The following is a 24,256-nucleotide window of genomic DNA, read 5'->3' as shown; positions in this document are numbered from 1 at the left end:
CAAGTGAGAAGACTGGTCTTTGACAATTACCAATAGTGTCCACTGTCTTTAACAGGTGGGAGGCATTTAGCTGTAAAATTTTAAAACCGACCCCGCAAAATGAGGAATAATTATTGCATTGTTTTATGCTTGGATGGTTGGTATTAATGTTTCAGCTATCAACAGTAGTTTACCTAAAAAATAAGCAATACACTAACAGGGATTTTTTTTTTAAATATTAATAATATTCAAAATTAAATATTACAGAACACAAAAAAGCTGGAACACTCATTGGATATTTTTGTTTTATTCAGAACAATACAAATAATTAACGCATTTAATTATTATCAATAAAAAAAAATATTTTAGGAGACAGATCAAAATATTAATACTGCAATTTCCGCATTGGAAATATTAACCAAGTGTTATGAATGTCAAGATTCTGTTCCCCAATGGAAAATTCATGGGCTTGAAGGAGGATGATTCAAAAGAGGGCACTATACTTTTTTACACACTTTGTCGTAGAGGGTGGGGTGGGGTGGGGGGGGGGGGGGTGGCGGAATGTCCTGCCGCGCCGGACGGCCTCTTCTCGAACCAGAATTCACAGCAATTTTTTCTACTACAAAATGCAGTTAGCCCTAATGTTTGTTTCATAGATTATAACTCAATCATATGTCTTTAAATCATTTGAATTTAGTTCACAAAATAAACGCAAAATAGACACAGAAAGTATGACTTCATAATATAATATAACCTTGTCCCACCGGGCGGACACGACATTGCCTCGTCTCGTCTGGACGAACGGATGGGGAACGATTGTTTTGGGAACGAAGTTGTGAAGCGTCCAATAACCCATATTATAATATTGGACTTTAATTCAAGTTTGGAGCGTAACGGCAGCATACATTTCAAAGGATGACACGTGACGAGTGTTCAACCAATCAAATTGACAAGAGAACGATAATTTGATTATGACAGTCTGAGCAAATAAAGTTGTATGGACAGTTCCATTCCTCTACGAAGGGGGGGGGGGGGGCTTTGGGAGTTATCATTAATTGAGGGACTGCCAATGGAAACATACACACATTCTCGTAAAAACATTAATATACAATTTATAAACAACAATAATAGTACCTTTAACTTTTATAATTATTTTCTTTAGTAATAAAAAAAACCCCAAAAACGTCATTATCGGCAAACAGTTTGACTGCAAGTTTACTTTTGTAATTAATATTATTTTTTATAACAAATCGATTTCAACAAAATGGTACAATGTAGCGTAATAATTATAACATTTTAGGCATGGTACAAGCAATGAATGATGAGAGGGGACCAGCTTGAGCTCTATGAAATACAGGTCGCGTTCGTTAAGCTTCCCTTGGTCGACCCGGTCTGCCCCCGGTGCGTTCGAATAGCTTTGACGTCATTCCAGGGGTTCACCCGGGTCAGCCCCCAGTGCCCTGCCTGTGGAGTGGGTCACTAGGGGGTGACCCGAGGTGTGATCGTTCGATTAGCTCTTGTCAGGGGCTCACCCATCCGAGTGAGCACCGTGGGGTCGACCCAGGGAAGCTAATCGAACGAGCCCGGCGACTGGTCCCCTGTAAGGACAGGTAATTGATTTAGAAATACTCGTCACCAGTTAAGCTTCCAATGTTTTGCCCTATGCTTCAAAGGAGGGAGATAATTTGGGCTCAAGTCGTTCCCTTTCAGAAGTCTACACGATTTGTAAAACGGAAACTCCGAAAACGCCTTTCTTTTTACACCCCCTTTTTCAACTTTGGTAATAAAAGGTATAAGTGAACAAAACAATCTGGGTCGTAGGGACTCCCCGGCCCTCTTTGGTACCTCGATGTGACCCATGTATCTCCACTCGAAGTACTTGGCGTACAATGTTGGATTCTTATCTAACATCTTTAAGTAGTCAGCGAGCGCCTTGGTAGAGTTAAAATCCCCGACGTATATGTACGAGTTAGGGGGAGCTTGTCTTAGGTAGGTCGACTTTGACGCTCCGTAGACCACGGGGACGATGCCGTTAGCCAACGCAGTCTCCCACATTTTCTCCGTTACATAATCCTCACATTCAGCGCTCTCCAGCGCAAGGTAGAATTTGTATCTACTCAACCTATTTCTGCATTCCTTAATTGGTACAAAGGGACATGGCAAATTACCACAAGTTCCATAAATATCAACAGGGATGTGTACATTTAAACTTTCGACGAATTTTGTTCTCGGCCAAAAAGTTTGAAGGCAATTTCTCGCCATCCATGCCACGAGTTTGTTCTTACCACGTGACCAGAAACTGGCGGGCTGATTTGTCGAAGTCATTTGTGTTGTTTGGACAAATGAACCATATGCCATGCGCACTTCAGAATGACGTTGGAAAGACCAGATCCCATGCAGTGGAAGGTTGCCACAGCCTCTGAAGAGTCGCCTCATGCGAACAGCTGGTTCCCGTCCATAGTAAATCCACGCCTGTTTGGAGGATGTTTGCATGGATACCAGCGTCTCAGACTCTTTTGCAACTGCTGTCTCATCCATATTAAACACAACTGCGTTTTGTCTTTCAAAATTAGCACTTGCATTGCCAACATGTACATTGATTGTAACATTTTCTCCGCAACTAATTGTTCTCCCCCATGAACCATTTTGCATTATTAGAAAATCCAGCCTCTGTGCTAACCTACCTTTAAAACCAAATATTAAAATGTTATATTGCTTTTCCTTTGAACTGTTCACCTTGAACGATTGCGATAAAACTAATGGAAAATCTGACCGAGCCGACGACGCTGGTTTGGTGTAAGCTTGCTTTAGTGAAGTTAGTTCTGAGAAGGTGGGCTTTGAAATAATAAAACCATCCGTTTTGTTTGAAAAAATAACATTATCGCCCAGGGCGTCCTCTTTTGATCCTGGTCCGTGGTTAATGTTAGTTACAGCAGTCCGTAAGCTTGCATTTCTGTACACTAGCTTTTCGACCACCGTCCCCACATTTTTAACTCTGGTTCTGCCATTTACCCCATTGGTGTTGGGTCGAGTCAGCTCTGGAAATCTGTAGGGGTTTGTAAACCTTTTGGTGACGAAGACGACGAACTGTAAGCTAATGGACACGCAGATAACAAACAGAACTACCCACTGAAACAAAGAGGACAAAGAAAGTCATTGTTAAAAAAATATCACAGAAGTAATCTTCGATTTTTTTTTATTTAATTATTAGCAATGAGCAAACTACAACCATGGCGCACAGGGCTTCATATTATACGTAGTGTAGTGTCACAACCGTGTACAATGAGCATTATTAATAATTATTCAACCCGCACAAGGCTTCATCCACGTAGTGTATAGTGAGTGTCACAACCATGCATGGTAGAAAGTTTTTTTATAAAACCCTTTTTTCTCATCATCTATAAGTTGTTTGCCATTTTCTTGTCAATTAATCTGAGGTCACACTGCCATTTTAGGGGATACGTTCCCCGATACAGACCCTTTTTGTTTACATTAGATTGTTTTGTCCGGGAGGATTCTGGTGTAATGTATAAGCTCACACTGGCTTATGTACGTCAGTGAAGTGGCTAAAAGGTGCACCGAGTTCAACATCCTTTAAAGCAAACTTATACAATATAAAGTAAACAAAACTTTATAAATGTTTAAATTTGAGCAAAAATATACCTTCGCATTAAATTTCCAAAAAGACTGTTTGTCAGGCGACGCATTGCGGGCGGTTTTCACATCGGTAATCATCCTGAAGCCAGCTCTCAGTTTAAATCAAATAAATAGTTTATAAAGTTGTTACTTTATAAGAAATGTATATGCTCTTTTATTATCAGCACCTGCAGACAAAACAAATAAAGTCAGATTATCATAAACTTCATTTTGTTCAACCCAAAATCGTAAGTTTCCCATGTGGTTTATTACTTGATATCATAAACATCCATGTTATACACATTTTACACTGGCGGGATGTGACACCATGTGATACGATGTCAATATAAATAGAGATCAATATTGCCAAAAGTATTTGCCTTTGCCCCTTTTGACTAACATTAATAATAATAACGGACAATGAGAGATTTCTAACCCCCAAAGTACCGTTTAAAATGCTATTTACATAAAAAGTCAAACTGTATTTCCGTGTGGGTTTTTTAAGGTTCGAGTCACCATTAACTACATACTTCTGTCTAAAAACAAGGTATGGGGCATGGTGTCAAGGGAGTACCCGGCGCACTTTCCTCAACAGACTGTTGAGAGTAAATGCGGTCAAAGGTCACGACCCTAGACTGAGGTGAAACCAGTTGACAACTGTACGTACTTGCTATAGTGTTTTTCCCCCATTCAAGTCTGTCTTGTTTCCCTGAATACAACGGTGAGTATGGTCAGTGTATTCTTAACAAAAGAGAACCAGACTATTTCTCCCTCGAGCTTATGGATTGATGCGCGATTTGGGCAAACAATAGCCCTAATTTTCCCCTAAATTTATTTCAGTAGAACCCGTAGTAAGAAAACCTAGAAAGAAATCATGAGGTTCGAAGACGCAATGAAGACACAGTGTGGTGGGGTAGGGGTACACCAAGCTCCACATCAAGCGCCAGGGCCCATCTCATAAAGCTGTTAAGCAGAAAATACTGCTTAACAAATTTCTATGTTAAGCGAAAAATATATGGGAAACCAGTCACAACTATACTTTATGGACTTTTGGCATGTACATGTAACCAGTTTCTGCTAAGCTTTGTATTTAGCAAGTTTTGGTGCTTAGAAGCTTTTGAAATTGAGACTGTCTCGCACACCAATTAATGCTCGATGATGAGTAAAGACATGTTGAGGCGTGCATGGTCACTTTAAAAACATGTTCGAAATCAACTTCCCCTCATGGAAACGAAAATACTTTGAAAAGAGGAACAACACGCACAAGTAAATAAGTTTGTTGGATGACTGCCGAAGCACGCAGCTCTTCAAATAAAAAAACATGGTTCGATCATTATCTTCATTGGTCTTCGTGACAAGCACACAATACTTCAAAACAAAGCTTTTAAAAATACCGAAATGAATTCACCCAAGGTCCGCCAACACTTCCTTCTAAAATCAAAGTGTAATGGCATTGGTGATTATTCAAAACAATCGTTAGCATGGTACTAACTTGGTACTAAAATGAGTAATGGGGAGCCGTTGATAGTATATTAAACATTGTAAGAAACGGCTCTCTCTGGAGTAACGTAGTTTTTGAGAAAGAAGTAATTTCCCACTAAAATATATTAATTCGAAAACTCAGCTGAGCTCTCGAAATAAAGTATCTGAAACCACACAACTTGTGGGACAAGGGTGTTTTTCTTCCATTCTCTCGCAACTTCGTGTTTTCTTCCATTATTCTCTCGCAATTTCGACGACCGATTGGGGTCAATTGTTCACGGTTTTTTGTATATGCATGTTGAGACACATCAAGTGAGAAGAGTCAAGACTGGTCTTTGCGATTACCAAAGGTGTCAATGTGTGGAATTTAGAAAACAACATGACTGTACAGTGTGTTTAGATGATCTTTCTGAGAAGGAACGTTTATATTTGGCAAATTTCCAAAAGTGGGATCTATCGCCACGCTGGCAGTATTGGCCAATGTATGTCACAAACGATTATCTATGGTTATAAGAATTGCTTTACAAATCATGAAAATTGTGATTCAGTAACAAGACAATTCTTATTCTAGTCATTGTGTAATCAGTTGTTAGCTTGGTAGGATTCGAACCCACCACCTTGTTAACATTGTTTTATGCACTTTAGTCAACCCGAATGTATCATTCGTTTCGTGAGTGTTTGTTTGTTTAAAATGATCTTCCCACAAGTGAACTCAGCAACATTCCACAAGGGGATATTATAACCACCAAGCTGGCAAACAACCAATCTCTCACATACAAACATTGGTTTATCGTCTATGAATACGAACTGCACAAAATAAAATGATCACTTTACACGACAATACTTTGTTCTAGTCATTGTGAAATCGGTGCTTTCAAGTGCATTCTGCGAGTTAACTATACTTCCTTGATTTGTCCTTGCCACAATATTACTGATAAAGCATGGTTAAGGTCAGCTTAAAACCATGTCTAGACCCTGATATAACCACCCCCGGAAAATAGACCAATACATACCCTGTCCTCACGCCGTATAATTCATCCATTACACCGGCTGGTGGCACCCGTCAAACACCGCGTTCTACTCGCTAAACACTCATCGGTGATTATCCCAATTTCGTCTGTAGCATGACACTCGTCGAGAAGTCAGGCCTAGCGATCTGCGTCACTGTGACCCTGACTAGTAAAGTGACAATCAAAGCAGGTACATGAGATTGAATTACGGTGAATCGAAAGCCACAACTTGTAAGACGGGCTATTTAATTGTACAATTGAAAACACGTCTTCACTTGGTTGAAATTATGGGTTTGTTTGCCCAGTGCTCAACGGCATATACAGCCTCTACGCTTCTCGAATATCGTCCTCAGTAGACTTGAACTTGGTCGCGCCTTGACGTCAAAGGCCTAGACATGCACATCGATCAATCAAAATGCACTTTGCATGTACATTCCCGGCACAGTACTATTTACATCCTGCTTAGAGGGTTCAAGGTTTAAAGACAGTGTACACTGTCAAAGACTAGTCTTCTCACTTGGTGTATCTCAACATGCACAAAATAACACACTTGAGAAAATTTGAGCTCAATTGGTCAACTAGGTCACTTCAGAAGGAGCTGTTTCTCACAATGTTTTATACCATCAACCTCTCCCCATTACTCGTTTCCAAGTAAGGTTTTATGCCAATAATTATTTTGAGTAATTACCACTGCCTTTAAATCATGTGTAAATAATAAAAATTGTCTGATAGAAACATACATGTACACATGGAAAGTTTTGTGTGATACCAAATCTTTACAATAATATTAGACAATATAAATAGCTGTCAACGGCTTATACCAACCAATGAGGACCTATGATTATACATGTTTGTGTTTGATTGTGTTGTAATTTTAGTCTTTGAAAAAGACTCTGCTAGGGTCAGACCACCATGAAATAATATTTTGTCTTCAGATATAGGGGCATAAAATTGATATCTTTTTACTTAGCCACATTACTTCGGAGACCGTGATATGTGCCGATCTGTACAGTGCATCTGAAAGCACACAACTTGTGTGACAAGTGTTTGTGTTTCTATTCTCTCGCAACAACCAGTTGAGTCAAAATTTTCACAGGTTTGTTATGTTATACATAATGTTGAGATACACTAAGTGAGAATTCTTGTGTCCAGTGTGCCATTTTTACCATTAAGAACTATTCACTCCGACACTTCACTCATGACACTTTGCTGTAGTCGACTATATAATTATAGCAAAGTGACTAGTCCCACATACCGTTTTTACGCAAAACCCTTATTAGCAACACCCACTACTGACACAAGAGGGCGCTGTTCACCCGCGGTTTTTGATACGGTTGGGTGCACACGCTTCCCCTCTTTGGTTTGTAAGCTTCATTTTTATAAAATGTTGAACAAACAACAGAAAAAACCTTACTAATATTAATGGCCATTATTAATTGATATTTTAGCTATGAATTTTGAGAGAGTTTATTGTTTAAAATGTTAATAAAACTGGAAAAGCAAAAGTATTTTTGTTTGTTTTTCTCCACTAAACACCTTGGTGCAGGTGTACATGTACGTGTGCTGTAAATGATGAGTCAGGGCACAGTGCATAAATTGTGACGTATTGTACACAATACAATGTGTCCGTTGGGCTGGTACCTATTGTGTATTGTTTGCATGGGTGTTTCCAAAAAAACGTAACCGCACTTTATTTTCGTCACGGTCAACAAGCAAAGTTGTCCTTTCTTTGATTTTAACTCCTCCTTTTAAAAAGCAAAACATGGAGGAAGGGTAATGATTGTATAGCTGCACTACTTACTGTATACATTCAGTTACCGATAAAAACTAAATTATCTGTTGGAATCTACCTGGAATCTACGGTCAAAAGAGACGTTTCGCTAGTATTGGGACAACTCTCTCTCTCGCCCTTCGTCGTATGGAAGTTCTATCCACCATGAGTCATGACCATGAAAAAACTGATGGATTTCAGCGATGTGGAATGAAACTTGAAAGTCCGTCAGTGGAGTTGTAATGCTACACACCCGTCGAACTCAACTGCTTGACAACAATCAGCAAAAGGTGGGTCCACCATTGTCCCACAAGTTTGTCGAAAACTGACTCTGTTTTTTAAAGTTCTTTTTTAAAAACAAAAACATAATGTTAATAATTGAAATTAAATTTATAATTTAGAATGATCATTCATGATTATTAAGGGAACATTTTCCAAATTATACTGCCACCATTTTTATTTGTTTGAAATAAAAAAGTAAAAGGAAAAGTTTCCGTATGGCGCCACCACTTTTTCATTCGATATGAAATAATAAATAGTATCTTATTTACCTCAATGAGATATCCCTTTTTGTAAAAAAGAGTGAAAAAGTGGTGGCGCCATACGGAAAGTTATCCAAGTAAAATAGTGTATAATTTACTCCAATGAGATATTCCTTTTGGTAGAAATGAGTGAAAAAGTTGTGGTAGGATCGAAACACACAGTTTTAATAAAATAATAAAACACACAGTTTTAATAAAATAATAAAAAATTATTATTCAATTGTATTGTATTTAAAAGCGCATTCCATCTATGACAATACCCCAATGGGCTGTACATGAATGAAATCCATTAGATTTAGTGGAGTGGACCAAAAGTATATTTAATGGACAAATTTGTATTTAATGGAGGATAATTAATTGTTAATGGGCCATATTTTTGACCGCGTGAGGGCGCTCTCAATCACTTCCGGGGGTATATTCATTCATACGCAAAACAGTTTTTAAAGATTGGAACACATTATAACCACAGACATCTAATCCATCACAGACAATAAGACTTTAAAAGGAGCCGTTATAATCCACCTCTAAAGCAAATTGAAACTACGGCGCAACAAAAGTGACAGAACGCCTATTAATTTGTGCAGGGCGAATCGCGTGTACCCCCGGAAGTGATCAAAATACTATTTATAGCGCCCCCGCGCGGTCAAAAATAAGGGGCATTTATTGTTTACTAGCAATGCCAATAGCAACTGTGGTATACAACATTAAGAATGTTTATGATTGATTAGCATTACAATTAATATTTAGGATGAGAGTGCTGGTGTCAAGTCAAAAAGAGTCCGCTTCCAAATAGTGTCCATTGAGCATGTGCACCGCACGCATTATTTGTTCCAAAAAGTGTCTGGGAATTACAATACATAATAACAACACAATGAAAAATAAAATACAATAATATACAGTTTCGCTAGATAAATTAAGAGAAAACAAAAGTACAAATAAAATAAATAATAAAAAATTAGTTCAAGAATTTTGATTATCGCCACGAAATTGAAAAGTATGGTAAGATTCTATTCCAGTTTATGTACTGTATTCACACTTGGTGTCTTTTGTTGGTGTCAATGTCCCATGCAAAATAGCATGGCAAGTAATTGGCAACCTTGACTACACATAGTACAATCTTTGTGGCCAGTTCTATTGTACCATGACAAAAGAACACTTGTGGGCAAAGCTTTCTTTGAAGTCATGGAGTTTTTTGCTAAACCCACGTTTAAGTGGAATTTAATTTTAGTGACAGCATTGGTCCGTGGTGTGAAGCATTGCATTCCAGGTGACTTAATGCCATAAATATTTGCTCATTGAACTTTCTTTTCATCAAGTACAAAACTGGTTGGTCAGGGTTCCTTTGGTTATAGCGGTCCCTTCCTATGGACCAAACTCCCTCCAGAAGTCCGCCAGTCGGACTCAATGGACCAAACAGTACATTTATTTCAATGCTGTCATACAAAACAATAATACAATAGCGTACATTTATGTCAAAATTAAAACAAGCAATATAGTATGAGGTATGATTAGGTACACAATACTTCAAAAAAAATAAACAAGAAGTAATTTAAAGACAACATTTAGGTGTTAGGTTAAGCAAAATGCTTTTGTGCCCTAACCTATTGACAGACAAACATGATACTAAGGAACACAAACAAAGACAAAGACAAGGGACAACATGGTCAGACGATAGGTGTAGGCCTACAAACAACACAAAGGCGAGTCATCATTAAATGGACTCGTACTATTAAAGTCATGAATTATAGGGTTATAAGGAATATGCTTTCGTGAAGTAAGACGCCGATTACTACTAGTGTACCGAAGTATTCCCTATTTGAGAGACACAGACACACAGGTACACAAGCTGACAGCTGAGACCAAACAAAGCAAACGATTAAAAAGAACAACATTAGAGTTTGATGGCATTACAGATAAGTATCTAGCAAGTAGTGTTTAAGTTTTCTTGAAAATGTACTGATTGTAGAAGGTTGCTTAAAATTCCCTCCAGAAGTCCGCCAGTCGGACTCAATGATGAAATTAAAAAACCTATTGAAGACTAAACTGTTCAGAGCTCATAATTTGTTAAATGATAATTAGTTACTAATGATTTGTTTTAATCTGAATAAAAAACAACAAAAAAAGGTTGAAATTGACAAAGTTTTTACAAATTTAAGAAAGGTTGAATTAACAATAAACAGGCAAAATCTATACATCAACACAAAAACTATACATGAATTCGCAAAAGCTTGTTGGATTTTTATTCTTAGTTGTTCATTTGCTCATCAGTAGAGCATCTCTTACACAGATATTGTTTAGTTTTGGAGCTTCATCAAAACAACTGGCCTACTACTCATTCAGCCTATTGTCTACACATCTGTTGCAATCTGTTCTAGGCAAATCAATATATTATGCAATCTGCACAAATCAATATTATGAATTGAATTTGATTACTAGTAATTACCAATGGGCCAGAAATTTATAATTTTGTCTGTTCATTATGTGTCAATTTGTCCTGTTTACATCTTGTGTTCATGCATAAAATTATAGGGGAAAAAGTCTTGATTAATTTACTTATAAAGTAAGTTTTGTTTTTTGTAGCGTGTAGGCTGGTGTTGAACAAAAAAACAACTGGCTTGATACTTTATAAAAGCAATGGAAACAGTTGCCTCCATTTGCCCTGTATAATTGCCTTGGTGCCCCTTAGGCCAAGTAAAAAAAACATGTTTCGCGTCCCCGCCCGCTTCCTTTTTACAGGACGCCTCCTTTTTTATTTTATTTTTTATTTTATTTTTTTATGCACTTTTTTAAAATATTTTTTTTATATTATTATTATTTTTTTAAATAGGGTTATTTGAAATGATCTCGGAAAAACAATTTATGAATGTCTTGTCTAAATGCCTCGACTAAATTGTTTCATTTATGTTTTGTGTATTTCAGCAGTAAAAAAAACAACGGATATTTGACATTTTAAGAAAGAATGGCGGCCATCTTGAAATAAAAAATAAAAAATAAAAAGCCCCTCTTCCTCCTTTTTTTGAAAAACGCGGACGTGAAACATGTTTGTTTTTTTACTCGGCCTTATAGAGCTACAATAGAATTTTACAATATTCCATAGAGAAAATGCTTTAGTGCCCTTGATCTTTCAAAAACGAAGCAGGCAATTTTCCTATAGTGAGGGGGCCGCTGTGAGGAAAATGTAAATTTGTAGTGGAACTTTGCAAATGGAACCACAGCTAAAGCAAAGGGCACCATGCCATTTGCTGTAGCTGCCTTGGTTTTATTTTCGAGGCCTGGACATCTGATGGGACTCACCTTTTACAACAAAATGAAATTAAATAAATCAAAATATAAATTGCTTTAGACAAAATAAAAATGTATTTAAGGCTTGCAAACAGTTCCCAGAAACTCAATATTTATTCTAACTCATGGAAATCGGTAATAAACACTGGCCTGATGAGCTATTTGCTCAGAATGAGCTATTTGCTCAGACCTGTCTTGTCTTAAAATGTACACCATATTAATGTTACATTTATTCCATTTTCATCTACAGTTTCAAGCGAAATAAACTCTCTAGTCATCAACAGCTATGGCATCCGGGATCGATAAGCGATATAAAGGTGTCACTCGTGCAAAGTGCTGCGCCCATTTCTTCAACCTCGTACTCATGGTAGGTTTATTTGTTTGTTTATATGATCTTCCCCTCAAGGGAACACCAAGGGGATATAAATACCAAGCTGACAACAGCCAATCTCTCTCAAACAAACATTGGTTGTTAAACAAATTGCGCAAATCACTAGGTGAAAATACTTGTTTTAGTCATTGTGAAATCAGCAGTTAGTATTTCTTGCTGTATCAACTAAATTTTGCTTTTGTAATTACTTCACATCTTTATTAACTTTTACTTCTCTTTTGTTTTCATCTCAAAGCGCATGAGACTTCTCTGTGATTGCGCTATACAAAAATTGATCATTATATTCATTATTTTTATTTGGGATTAATTGATTGAATTGAATTGAATTGGACATTTCAGATCATTGCTTCAGCTGCTATCGGGGTCAGCGTTTGGATCTTTATCACAATCTGGCAACACCCAGCCAGAGAGGGCGCTCTTCACATTGTCGGCATATTCTACTACGTGTGTAACATTGTGCCAGCAGGAGTGGGCATCATCGTACTGTTGATTGCTTTTATTGGCGTGTGTGGACTGTGTTCCATGCACAGATGTACCCTACTGTGGGTGAGTTGACCCTAACCCTAACCCTAACCCTAACCCTAACCCTAACCCTAACCCTAACCCTAACCCTAACCCTAACCCTAACCCTTACCCTAACCCTTTTCACACTTCCCCCCAGGTTGCCCTGGCAAATGGGCTACCCCCAGGGATAGCATCCCCTGCTCTGGTAAGCGGTAAAACTCTGGGGTATGTGCAGCCGGAACCCCATCAAGGAATAGGTCCCTATTGTAGACGGGGACAGTTTGAAAGTGCGTGGGGGGTTAAGCCCAGCGCCCAGCTCATACTTTCTGCGAATGCAAAGCGAATGTTGACGTCACAAATTCGCAACGAATAATTCGCAGCAGTTCACCTCTGGGCAACTCACTTGCGAATATCGCTGTGAAAGGAGAGTTGTTACGTCAAATTCATGTCAAATTCGATTCGCATGAAGTATGAACTGGGCTTTACTGGAGGATATACGACTCCTGGGGCTTCCCCTGGACTGTATTCCCCATGGATGAGAAATAATACCACTTTACTCTGGTAATTTGTAATCCAAAAAGTCCAGATTTATGCCTCAAAAAAACTTTATACTTACTGGTCTGATTGATGTTTTCTATTTTTCTTTGGTATTTTCAGTATTTCAGTCTCATCATCGTGGCGTTTGTTCTCACAATTGGAGGCGGTATTTTCAATTTCATATTTTATTTTCAGGTAAGAACAAATCACACTATTTAAATCAATAGTCTAGGCCAATTAATAATAATAGTAGTAATTATTAAATAGACCTGTAATCCGCACATATCCACCCTGATGGGTGTTCAAGGCGCAGTAGAAACACACAAAAAACACCAGACACAACAAAATTACTTCTTGAAAACCTATGACATAAGATAAGTTTTGAGAAGAGATGAATTTTGTATTACAAAGACAGGATCTTAGATTAAGTTGTAGATTGTTGCAGATGCGTGGCACAGCTGAAGAACAAGATCTGTCACCCCTGAGTGTCGAGACTTGGACTTACTATTTTGTTGTATTTTTTGTTGTTTTCAAATCTTGATGCAGCTGCAGGGAAATATTGCCAGTAGTCTTCTGACGAATGTTAAGGAGGAGTATGGATTGTACGGGTTTGAAGAACTGACCAAAAGCATCGATTCCGTTCAGATTCAGGTACTTCTTACTAGGACCCTCTCTCACTGAAACAAAACCCAACACTATTCACAAACTCCACACACAAACTGTTGGACTCTGATTATGGTGGAATGTTTTTCCTTTCAAAAGACGGTCGTGTTTTTGAGATATCGCTCAAAAACTTTGGAGCAAATATCACCACGCAGGAAGCATAATCCCTAATAGGAATACGAATTCAGAGAAATGTTACTGACAGTCACAATTCTCAGATTCAAAATTTGTGGCATGAAAATTGACATCTTTTTCCAAAACCACATTACTTCAAAATGAAATGTTACTCAAAATGCTTTATACTATCGAAAGCTGCTGTAGGATTCTTACCAAACGTTCTTATTGCCATTGATGAGTGATTACAAAGCGTAAACCTTCACTTTAACCATTTGATAATTTGTTTTTTAGTTTGAGTGTTGTGGAAGCCTGTCATACACAGAGTGGATAACAAGCGAATGGCATCGTATTGAAGGGTTGTCACATTTTAGGGACAGGGACGTCCCGACCATTCCACCGTCCTGCTGTACGATGACGTCCAATAACATGAACGCGCCGATGCCAATGAACTTAAGTCTTTGCTCGGACCGTGATTTGACGACCTATCCCAATAAGTACATGCATAGTCAGGTAAACAAACCAACCGAGTCCTGGGATGGATTTCACAAAGAGTTGGGACTAGTCTTTATCTCGAGTGTCGACCATTTACATCGTCCTAACTTAGTACATATCCATGCAATTTGTATATCTCCTAGGACTAGTCCTAAGTTAGGACTAGTCCTAACTCTTTGTGAAATCAACCCCTGATATCTTAGAGCTGTTTAAGCAGAAAAAATTGCTTGTTGCTAATCAGAAATGAGCAGGATACCAGTCAGAGATTGTACACATCGAATGATAGTTTGGCTGGTAACTTTAATTGTAAGCATACTTTTTGTTGTGCTTGGCTACTTTTCATGCTTAAACAGCTACATGTATGAAGTTGGGCCCATGACCCAAGTTCATAGAGCTGCTTAAGTAGAAACATGTGTTGAATAATTTTTTGCTAAGCAAAATTTTGCCGGAAACCAGTCACTTACTGTACATGTGGAGCAGTATTGGCCTGGTAACCTTACTCTAGTAACCAATATGTTTTATGCTTAGCTAGTTTTTGTGCTTAAGCAGCCCTGTGAAAGTGTGCCCTGTCGGTGGCCCTGCCTTGCCTTTTCACTTCAGGGGATTGTGGCATCAGTTCAAGTCTGACCTTGTATAAAATATTTTTTTTGTTATCCTAAAACTATACTTTATACGAGTCAAGCCTTCAGATATTTGTTTCCAGTTCTTAAAATCACCAACGCTGTAGCAAGTTGTGTTTATTTAAAGGCAGTGGACACTATTGGTAATTGTCCAAGACTAGCCTTCACAGTTGGTGTATCTCAACATATGCATAAAATAACAAGCCTGTGAAAATTTGAGCTCAATCGGTCTTCGAACTTGCGAGATAATAATGAAAGAAAAAACACCCTTGTCACACAAAGTTTTGTGCGTTTAGATGGTTGATTTCGAGACCTCAAGTTCTAAATCTGAGGTCTCGTAATCAAATTCATGGAAAATTACTTCTTTCTCGAAAACTATGGCACTTCAGAGGGAGCCGTTTCTCACAATGTTTTATACTACCAACCTCTCCCCACTACTCGTTACCAAGTGAGGTTTTATGCTAATAAATATTTTGAGTAATTACCAGTAGTGTCCACTGCCTTTAAATATAAAAAATGCTTATTACCGTCTTACTTTACAGAACTGCAGCGAGTTGTTATACAAGTGGTTGGAACTCTTCACAAAAATACTTGCTATTGCTTGTGCTGCTCTGTTTTTAGCGGAGGTAAGTTCAGTAGCTTCCATTCTCCATTTCACTTCCTTCCTCTGCCCTTAACCCACCCTTGGCAGCAGGCTGTATCAATACCTTGCGTCACCAACCCCTGGTAGGGATGTGCCAGTCAAATCAATAGACCGATCCATTAAGCTCTGCCCCATTGCGTATTGACCAATCACAATGCAACAAAGATCCGACAAAGTCCGACATGCGTGTGCGTATGGTTGGCGTGCGCAGCAGATTTGTACAGAAATTCATTGGAGAGGCTCACGTGTTCTTGCTCACACATGCGTTGTGGGCAGAGCCTAATGGATTGGTCTATTGCCGATTGACTCCCAAGGGTGACTACTTTGCATGCACGCTTTTGGGTACTTTAATGATTCTTTTAATACGCTGTGTGTGTCAAAATGCAAGTATTTTGACGTGATGACAGTTACACAGGATCATTGAAGAATGAGAGAGGATTGGGTGCTCTTTGTCTGGATGCCTATTTTACGGGGCACCATGAGTGCAAGCGTAGGCCCAATTAAACGTTCGACTTGGCCTTAGGTGTTTTATCTTGCTTTGGGCTGGCGGATAACTGTTAATGGAGAATTTTAGTGCAGGTTCAAACACCTGTATCGTGTACAAGATAAGTTAATTAAAATAATTGTAACTTTGAAAATTCTTTTTTTTTGCAGTTGATGACAGTCGTGGCTTTAGCTGTGCTCTTTCGGCGTCTTGGACCCGTCCGTTATGAAGAGAAGAAATTGATGAACCGATTACAAGGGGATCCTGACTGGGAGAAAAGACACAAGAGGAGGCGGTGAAATAATCTATCTTTACCTAAAGAAACTATAGGACTAGCTTCAGAGCCGAACAACACCTGCTGGAGAAACAAACTATTACTGCCGGATGCGGTTATGTTATTAAGAACCAAACAATACCTGCAAGATTTGGATGTGTTTACAATTAAACAGTACCTGCTAGTGCTAGATGTGGCTATGTGAAGAACCAAACAATACCTGCTGGATTTGGATATGTTAAGAACCAAACAATACCTTCTACATGTAGATGTGGATACGTTAAGAACCAAGCAATACAGGCTGCTGGATGTGGATATGTTAAAGAAACAGCATTATTTCTGCTGGATGTGGATACGTTAAGAACCGAACAATACCTGCTTGAATGTGGATATGTTAAGAAACAAATTATTTCGGCTAGATGCGAGTATGGTAAGAACCGAACAATTCTGGTTCCAACATCAGTTTCTTGTTATTTGTGAAAGTGCCAAAATGTGTACGGAGGTGATGACTCAATGTTTATCAGTGTTTGAGAAGCAGAAATGAGAAAGGATTACCCTTTTTGTTTTACCCCAGAAAAAACATCAAGTTTGTCATTCAATAGCTGGAAAGTGAAAAGCAATCAAAGCTACCATATATATATCAGCCACTGCACTCATTATCATTTTCCTACAGTTTCCAACTGCCAAACATCATGCCTGTTGTGAAGGCACCAGGGCCCAATTTTATAGAGCTGCTTAGCACCAAAATTTGCTTAGCATGAAACATCTTCCTTCATAAAACAGGATTATCAACTAAATTTCCATTTGTTACATATTGCTTGTTACTGGTATTCAGCTGTTGTTTGCTTATCCTGAAAATCACTTGGAAATTTGGCAGGTAATCTTGTTTTTATCAAGGAAGAAATTTCATGCTAAGCACATTTTTGTGCTTAGCAGCTCTATGAAATTGGGCCCTGAATTCTTCTGAAAAAAAATTTTCTATAAGTAATTTGACACCAAGAAATTTAGAAACTGCTTATCTAGTTAAAAATATTGTTCTACCAAAGAATAGCAGTTTCTAGAAACTATCATAAAAAGATTCTTGAAATGAATATTTGTCTCTTAATTATGCTGTCCTTTTAAATGAATATTCCAGAGCCTTTTTTAAAATATGTGTTTATTCAAGCTGCTTCTGAGGTATTAAGTGAGTTAATTGGCCACACATGTGACCCTGTTGGTTGGCAAACGCCATAGAGTTGTGCACTGAGCAGACGCGCAATCGCATCTGCGTCACGCAGCCATTAGTCGTGTACAAAACAGCGCGATGTTCCCTCATTTTGCCAACCAAAACGTTAGTGCGCACGCGCTGAGTGCAATTTACATATTTCATGGGAAGGGTCTATTGCTTTTGGTTCTTATCCGTTAATGACATGCCTTCAACTTTGCTTTTGACGGGGCGCAGCAATGCTCCTCTGGTAACGGCACTTCGATGAGGAAAATATAAATAAATTACTACTGAAACTTTGCAAAGGCATAACAGAAAAAGCACAGGGCACTACGACAATTGCTGTGGGTGCCAAGGTTTTTTTTTGAGGGCCTGAAATGGTGAGTGTGGCAAAGTTGCTTCACCAGAGTTTCCTTGCAGTCCCGAGGTTCTAAGGTTGCTCTTGAATTTTTGTATCTATTCTGGAAATTCTTTATTCTTAAAATGTAACAGTTTATAACTAAAATATTTTTGAAAAGTGTCAAACAGTACCTCAGTGCCTTCTTAATATTAGGATACATATTTATATAGTGTTTGAATTTTTTTTTTTGAAAGGTAGACACTTGTATCTCAATCACGGTATACAAGTAAAAAAAATGTATCACCTTTTTATATTTATCCACAGTAACTGATACACGCACTGCTTATTTTACACATATTCAGTATTAAGTAGAAATATTTAAATTTTGTGTCATCATGAGTAGTTTTGAAAGTTTGTAAATATCTGTCATTTATTTCTTATCTTTGGGCATAACTGAGTACTGTAAAACACAAATAATATATACACCTGTATTTTCAAGTTTAGGTAAATTTGTTCATGTACTTACACACTTGACAGTGCTTTTATCCAATTTCCTAATTTTTAAATTAGAAATTATTTTAAGAATTATTTTACACAATGTAATGTTTTATTACAATATGATGTTATAAAACCATAAACTGTATAAAGCAATACTTTATTTTCAATAAACACAGTACACAATTTATTGGTCATTTATGTGTTTGTTATTATTTTTTTATTATTCATTTATTATTATAGATATTATTTATCAATCTGATAAAACCTTGTATTTATCTTTCTGTGACAAAACATCAAAATGCTATAGCGCCCTCTCGTGGGTGAAAGTGATTGCCCGCAAATTGGGACACCCCTACTAATAAATAGTATCGTCCAATTAATTATTTTCTTCTTTTATGCGTTCAAATGGATATTTTTCGCGGTGCTGGAAGATCGCACACTCTCAAGCACGAAAAATTTACACCACAATAATGTGAGATCGTCTGTCACCACAAAGGAGACCCACTTCATTCTGGCTGGAAAATAATTAAGCGAACCTGGTAAGTAACCTATATACGTATTTTTAAACACCCAATGAATTTCTACATGCATGTGGATTTTTTGATAGACTTCTTTCTCTGAATCTTCGGTGGAAGTAAGAGTGAAATTTGTAAGATTTTAGATGACGAGTTGGTGTCCGGGAAAATTTCCTCCGCTGAGCGGAGATTAGTGAATTCGCAGGCCGTGTTGGTACGGTTGACTGACTTAGACAATCACGGTAAATTGAACATGTGCATGGAGGTTGTGTCGAGACAGTTGGAGGTCTTGTTAATGGTATAATGGCTTGGGAGTAGACTGATGAATAACACTATTTATTTAACCTTATTCTCAATGACACTGCTTTTAAAAATTATGATTTGTGTCCGGGCAAATGCATTTTTAACAATGGCAATTTACAAGAAGAAGTTGTAACTGTGACTATCGAAATTTGTTTTTCATATTGGAGCATGAGAAATCTGGAATTGGACAAAGAATTATGATATATTTATCATAAAACTGTTCAGTGGGAAAGCCTTATGAAAAATTAGTTTATGACTGCAACTTTTTCACATTTTGGTGTTAGGTATGGATAACTTTCCGTATGGCGCCACCACCTTTTCACTCATTTTTAAAAAAAAGGGATACCTCATTGAGGTAAATTAGATACTATATTATTTCATATCGAATGAAAAAGTGGTGGCGCCATACGGAAACTTTTCCTTAGGTTGTCGATGAAGTTGTAATTGAAGGAATTGTTGAATTTTGCTGTAATTTTAGAAACTTACCTCTCAGGAGTGAAAGTTTAAAAGCTTTTTTGAAGAAAATAATATTGATAGAACCTTTGGGCCAGCTTCATTGTGACTCCTTATTTTCTTCCCTGAATATACTGTACTGTGCTATCCCACTCCCCCTCCCCACCCACCCACACCAACTAATAAACAAACAAACAAATAAACAAACAAACAATAAAAAACCCTCTTGGACTAGGTAGTTTGGCTAGCGTGTGGCCTCAATCATTGATTCATCCAATATCTTCCTGGTTTGTGATGGTCTGTGTGTCACCACACCCCACACCAAGTTGTTTGGACAAGTTTCTAAGATAAGAATGGAATGTCTGACCAAGTGATAAGCAAATTGACCAAGCCTACCATTCCTCCTCCAGTAACCTACCATTACCAATCCCACCTATCTTAGTTTACGCTACACAATTAAATTGATAGGCCTAAATTTTACATTTTGTAAACGAATAATTTGAAATCAGGGTGTATGAACATGTTCAAACTAATGTCACTCATCCCTTCAAAATGATACAAAAATTATTTAAATTTAACAGCACCTGGCGAACAATTTCACTTGGTGCTTTGGAACGATAATGGTGCAAGCCCTATTTACTCCTTCTTCAACAGGCTCTCAGTCTCAGTCATGATTTTTCTAATAACACAACACCTACGTTTAATATCCACGGATTTCCTGTTTATATAGCTCCATGGAAACATGAAGTGTGTAATTTATTTGTTGTTTATTCCCTTAACCACAAGCATAGTGTTAGTCAGAGCATGGATAAAGGACCACAGATGGAGAAAGGAAATTTGGTTAGAGCATTGAGGAAGAAAATTCCCTTTCTCCATTGTTAGAGCATAGAGAAAGGACCAGAGGGTACCCTATTTTAAAGGCAGTGGACACTATAATTACTCAAAATAATTATTAGCATAAAACCTTACTTGGTAAAATTCATGGTATAAATCATTGTGAGAAACGGCTCCCTCTGAAGTGACATAGTTTTCGAGAAAGAAGTAATTTTCCGCGAATTTGATTTCGAGACCTCAGATTGAGAATTTGAGGTCTCGAAATCAAGCATCTGAAAGTACACAACTTCGTGTCACAAGTTGTTTTTTTCTTTCATTATTATCTCGCAACTTCGATGACCAATTGAGCTCAAATTTTTACAGGTGTGTTATTTTATGGATATGTTGAGACACCCCAAGTGAGAAGACTGGTCTTTGACAATTACCAATAGTACTGTCCACTGCCTTTAAATATGGACACCCTGTTCTTATCTGTCACTATTGTACGCGTGACTACATTTGGACATCCACTGAACCCTTGACCACAATAGCTCAAAAAGCCAAAAGACGTGAATGGACTAATCTTAGGATTAGTTGGATTTGTGTGTTGTTTAATATCTCCAATAAATGGATCTGAAAAGGATCAAACTATAGCACTTGCAAAGTGAGGAGGTCGCATGTTCAGTCTGCTCAAGTAATATTTCTTCATTCAACCCAAATTAAATGTAAAAACCTGCTCTAGAAATGTTTTCTTTGTTCAGCACAAATTATTTACAATTTACCAGTCAGTTTTACTTGTTGTTTACTTCTAAGTTCTTGATTCAACTGTGAATTTTACAACCCTCACAGATTCAAAGGGTTCAAATTAAGGTGACTGGTGCAGTGAGGGTTTGTTTATTCATTATTTTATTTATTGACCAAACCAAGAGTAGATGAGCCGCAAATTCCTACTGTACAGGAAGGGGTAATTAGACCTACCAAATTACCATGGAGGTAGAAATGGCCTACGTGCATTGCTCAAAGTTGAGGGGAAATGAAAAGGACCCTAGCCTGACTCGATGCGGGATGTGATTTAAAAGACCAGAATCAAAATGAAAATGATTAGAGTCAAAATGAGAACACAGTTTTATCTAGGTGCGATTTAACGGTACCCTCCAGCCGACTTCGCCGTCTCCACCGTCTGGAGGAGGGTTATGTTATTGCAACTAAGTCTTATCATCATTCAATATTGTTCCATTTAAACATAATAAGAGAAGATTTTTCTCTTCTGTTTAAAGCGATACTCAGCAGGATTGAAAGGTAATTGTGAGACTCAAACTCAACATTAAAACATCATTCCTTTTGAGATAGAGATGTTAAATTAAAAAAAACACACCTAAAACAAGACCACTGAACTTGTCCTGTCTTGAGCTTACTGGCCCGACACTGAAATAAAATTCAAGCCTTGCCTACTAGTGTATGCTATAACGATGAGGACATCGTATTGAGATTTTTCTAAAAGCAAAGGGGGCAACAGATCTAGGGCAATTTCAGGGCTGAATCACCTCTGACCTCACCACACTTTCACGTCTGTCGTTCATTAACCATAACCTTGAGATCACTTCCACAATAAGACATACTACGGAGGCAGTTATATTGCACAGCATACCAAAGGTGAAGTTTGCACCGTGTCGTTGTCTTTATTTGACTCACTGTATTTTTGTTAAATCCTCAGCTGTTTTTTGCGAGGATCAAAATAGCTCCTGAAACTTAAAAGATTGACTTTAAAACCTGTGATGCAAAATGAGTACTTTCCCACAAGCACGTGTGTCAAGCTAGGGTTAAAAAACAATTCTTGAGTTCATCCATGGGTTCACTTATAGTATTATAAAGTTGATCTCTCCTTATTCACTGGACTTGTCTGGTTGTTAAGTTTTCTGGCCAGTGCCCAAATTCAGAGCTGTTTAAGCACAAAAAGTAGCTAAGCACAATAAAACTTGGCTTACAAAAACAAGGATATATTTGAGGTTACCACAGGGCCTGATTTCATGCTCCGCTTTACCGCCAAATTCTGTGCAAGCTTACAATCACCATTCTCTGCTCCCTGCTAACCATAAGCGCTGATTCTTTGCTTATGGTAAGCAAAGAAGAGCCAATAAATTGAACCCAGATACAATGCGATCATGCAATGGTGACTTTTCTCACGCCTGGGTAGGTTTTGTGGCAGTTCAACAGCTGTCCAGCAATTGCCCAGTGGAAACATTCCTGAAATTTATTTAGATTGAAGGACCATCCTCCCCTGGTACACATGAACATTGTAGGCCTTGTTTTAGAAGTGCATTTATGCAGGTTTTATCTGGTTTGTGTACTCTTGGAAAAGGAAGTTTTCTTTGCTTAAAAAAAATATCACATTTTGGAAGTTGCTATCACTTTGGAAAGATACCCAGGCCTGATACTTCACGGAGGCAACGGAGGCGATTGCCTCCATGCCCCCTTGTCATTGCCTTGGTGCCCTTAAAATGCTCCAGTAGAAATTTACAATTCCCTCATAGGGTGCCCTTTGCCAAAGAAAAAATTCCTTGGTGCCCTTGCATACAGCCCTGGATACCATTTTTGATTGTTGGATTAGGTGCAAATGGTTTTTGGCATTCAGTGGGTTTGGAGGCACACCTTTTAGCCTGAAGTCATTTGCAACTGGGAGAGGAGTACCATCTGGTGAAATAATCAGATTTGGAAAATGGTAAAGTCAGACATGAATGGACCTTGGGTAACACCCAATGCACGGGTAGACCACTAAGGGACCAACTGTGTAAACTTGTAATTTTTAAGTTTGTTTTCAAAGACTGTTTTTCACTTCTATGGTTTTATATAAACATTTGGTTTGGCTTAAAGCCCTTTTAGTTTGCAAGAAATCGTAGCCTTCAAGAAAGACTCTGCTAGGGTTGAAATGTCAGGCTGTTGAACTATTTTTTGCATTTATACCATAGGTTTTGTTGTTGGTAGGTAAGAAGTTTGCATCAGCTTTTATTCTGTTTTCTCAAGAAGAAAAAGTGTCTTGCTACAAAATTGGGCGATGTTTGAGAAGGTTTCATTGAGGACCTATACAGTAAGTTTACAGTGTTGACCTTTCACATGAAGTGCAATTAATTTAAGTTCACAACCTTGTTAAAATTAAACAAGGGACTTTTGCTAAATTGCTGTTGTGTGAAAAGTGCTTCTCTGTCTGAGAGATAATGTTATGGACAATGTGTGATAAAAAAAACCATTTAACAAAATCCATCAGCAGGATACCTGCTGAATCATCTCATTCAACTTTATCCCCCATGCCTGTTCCTAAACAAATCCAAACTTCAAGACACCGGCCAATTCGGCCCAAAGCATTTTTAGTCTTGGATTTCTAGATCACATTGCAGCAAAAAAACAATTGCAGTAACACCTTGCCCTAAAATATGTTATCTACCAGTGACATTTTGACCACAGGTTGTAAATTGTTGACTAATTGATTTGACCCTTGACCTGACATTGATATAGCGGGGTTATTCCACCTTGACAATAGGGTTGCAGGGTGTTGTTTCATTGAGAGGGACTTTGTGTTGATTGATTGTCTTTCTGAAGTGGAATACAATACAAGTGGTTTGTGGGTGGGACCCTGTGACATGACAAGACGGAGTACGAGGGTGTAGTATACTCAAGCTTGAGTATACCATTTCATTGAACAGAGGTC

The 24,256-nt window shown here is 38.0% G+C and overlaps 3 protein-coding genes across 3 annotated transcripts in view; 2 read left to right on the top strand and 1 right to left on the bottom strand.

Moving 5' to 3' along the window:
- Window positions 1-1,489: 1,489 nt before the first annotated feature.
- On the bottom strand, window positions 1,490-6,499 carry LOC117305256. Its single transcript, XM_033790086.1, has 3 exons — window positions 6,111-6,499; window positions 3,643-3,803; window positions 1,490-3,108 (listed from the first exon to the last, which is right to left on the bottom strand). Exons 2-3 carry the CDS (start codon window positions 3,712-3,714, stop codon window positions 1,612-1,614), a joined length of 1,569 nt encoding a protein of 522 aa, XP_033645977.1. The 5' UTR covers window positions 3,715-3,803; window positions 6,111-6,499; the 3' UTR covers window positions 1,490-1,611.
- Window positions 6,500-7,785: 1,286 nt separating this feature from the next.
- LOC117305257 (CD63 antigen-like) lies at window positions 7,786-17,206 on the top strand. Its single transcript, XM_033790087.1, has 8 exons — window positions 7,786-8,168; window positions 11,953-12,069; window positions 12,433-12,639; window positions 13,255-13,329; window positions 13,681-13,785; window positions 14,206-14,424; window positions 15,569-15,652; window positions 16,324-17,206. The coding sequence occupies exons 2-8, from the start codon at window positions 11,989-11,991 to the stop codon at window positions 16,450-16,452; spliced, it is 900 nt and encodes a 299-aa protein (XP_033645978.1). The 5' UTR covers window positions 7,786-8,168; window positions 11,953-11,988; the 3' UTR covers window positions 16,453-17,206.
- Window positions 17,207-18,884: 1,678 nt separating this feature from the next.
- LOC117305287 (CD151 antigen-like) overlaps window positions 18,885-24,256 on the top strand; it is a 39,513-nt gene continuing 34,141 nt past the window's right edge. Inside the window, exon 1 of the mRNA XM_033790134.1 lies at window positions 18,885-19,008. The gene's annotated coding sequence lies outside the window, so the exon portion shown is untranslated. The remainder of the gene's footprint in view (window positions 19,009-24,256) is intronic.

The sequence above is a fragment of the Asterias rubens genome, chromosome 22 (assembly GCF_902459465.1).
Source record: "Asterias rubens chromosome 22, eAstRub1.3, whole genome shotgun sequence".
Taxonomy (NCBI): domain Eukaryota; kingdom Metazoa; phylum Echinodermata; class Asteroidea; order Forcipulatida; family Asteriidae; genus Asterias; species Asterias rubens.
This window is presented reverse-complemented; position numbering and strand designations above follow the sequence as displayed.

Bases quoted from the DNA above. Each gene is read 5' to 3' on its own strand.
- LOC117305256 (XM_033790086.1), bottom strand. From the start codon at position 3,714: ATGATTACCGATGTGAAAACCGCCCGCAATGCGTCGCCTGACAAACAG. The intron at 3,109-3,642 runs GTATATTTTTGC...TCTTTGTTTCAG, and splicing joins TTTGGAAATTTAATGCGAAG to TGGGTAGTTCTGTTTGTTAT.
- LOC117305257 (XM_033790087.1), top strand. From the start codon at position 11,989: ATGGCATCCGGGATCGATAAGCGATATAAAGGTGTCACTCGTGCAAAG. The intron at 13,786-14,205 runs GTACTTCTTACT...TTTGTTTTTTAG, and splicing joins TCGATTCCGTTCAGATTCAG to TTTGAGTGTTGTGGAAGCCT. The intron at 15,653-16,323 runs GTAAGTTCAGTA...TTTTTTTTGCAG, and splicing joins CTGCTCTGTTTTTAGCGGAG to TTGATGACAGTCGTGGCTTT.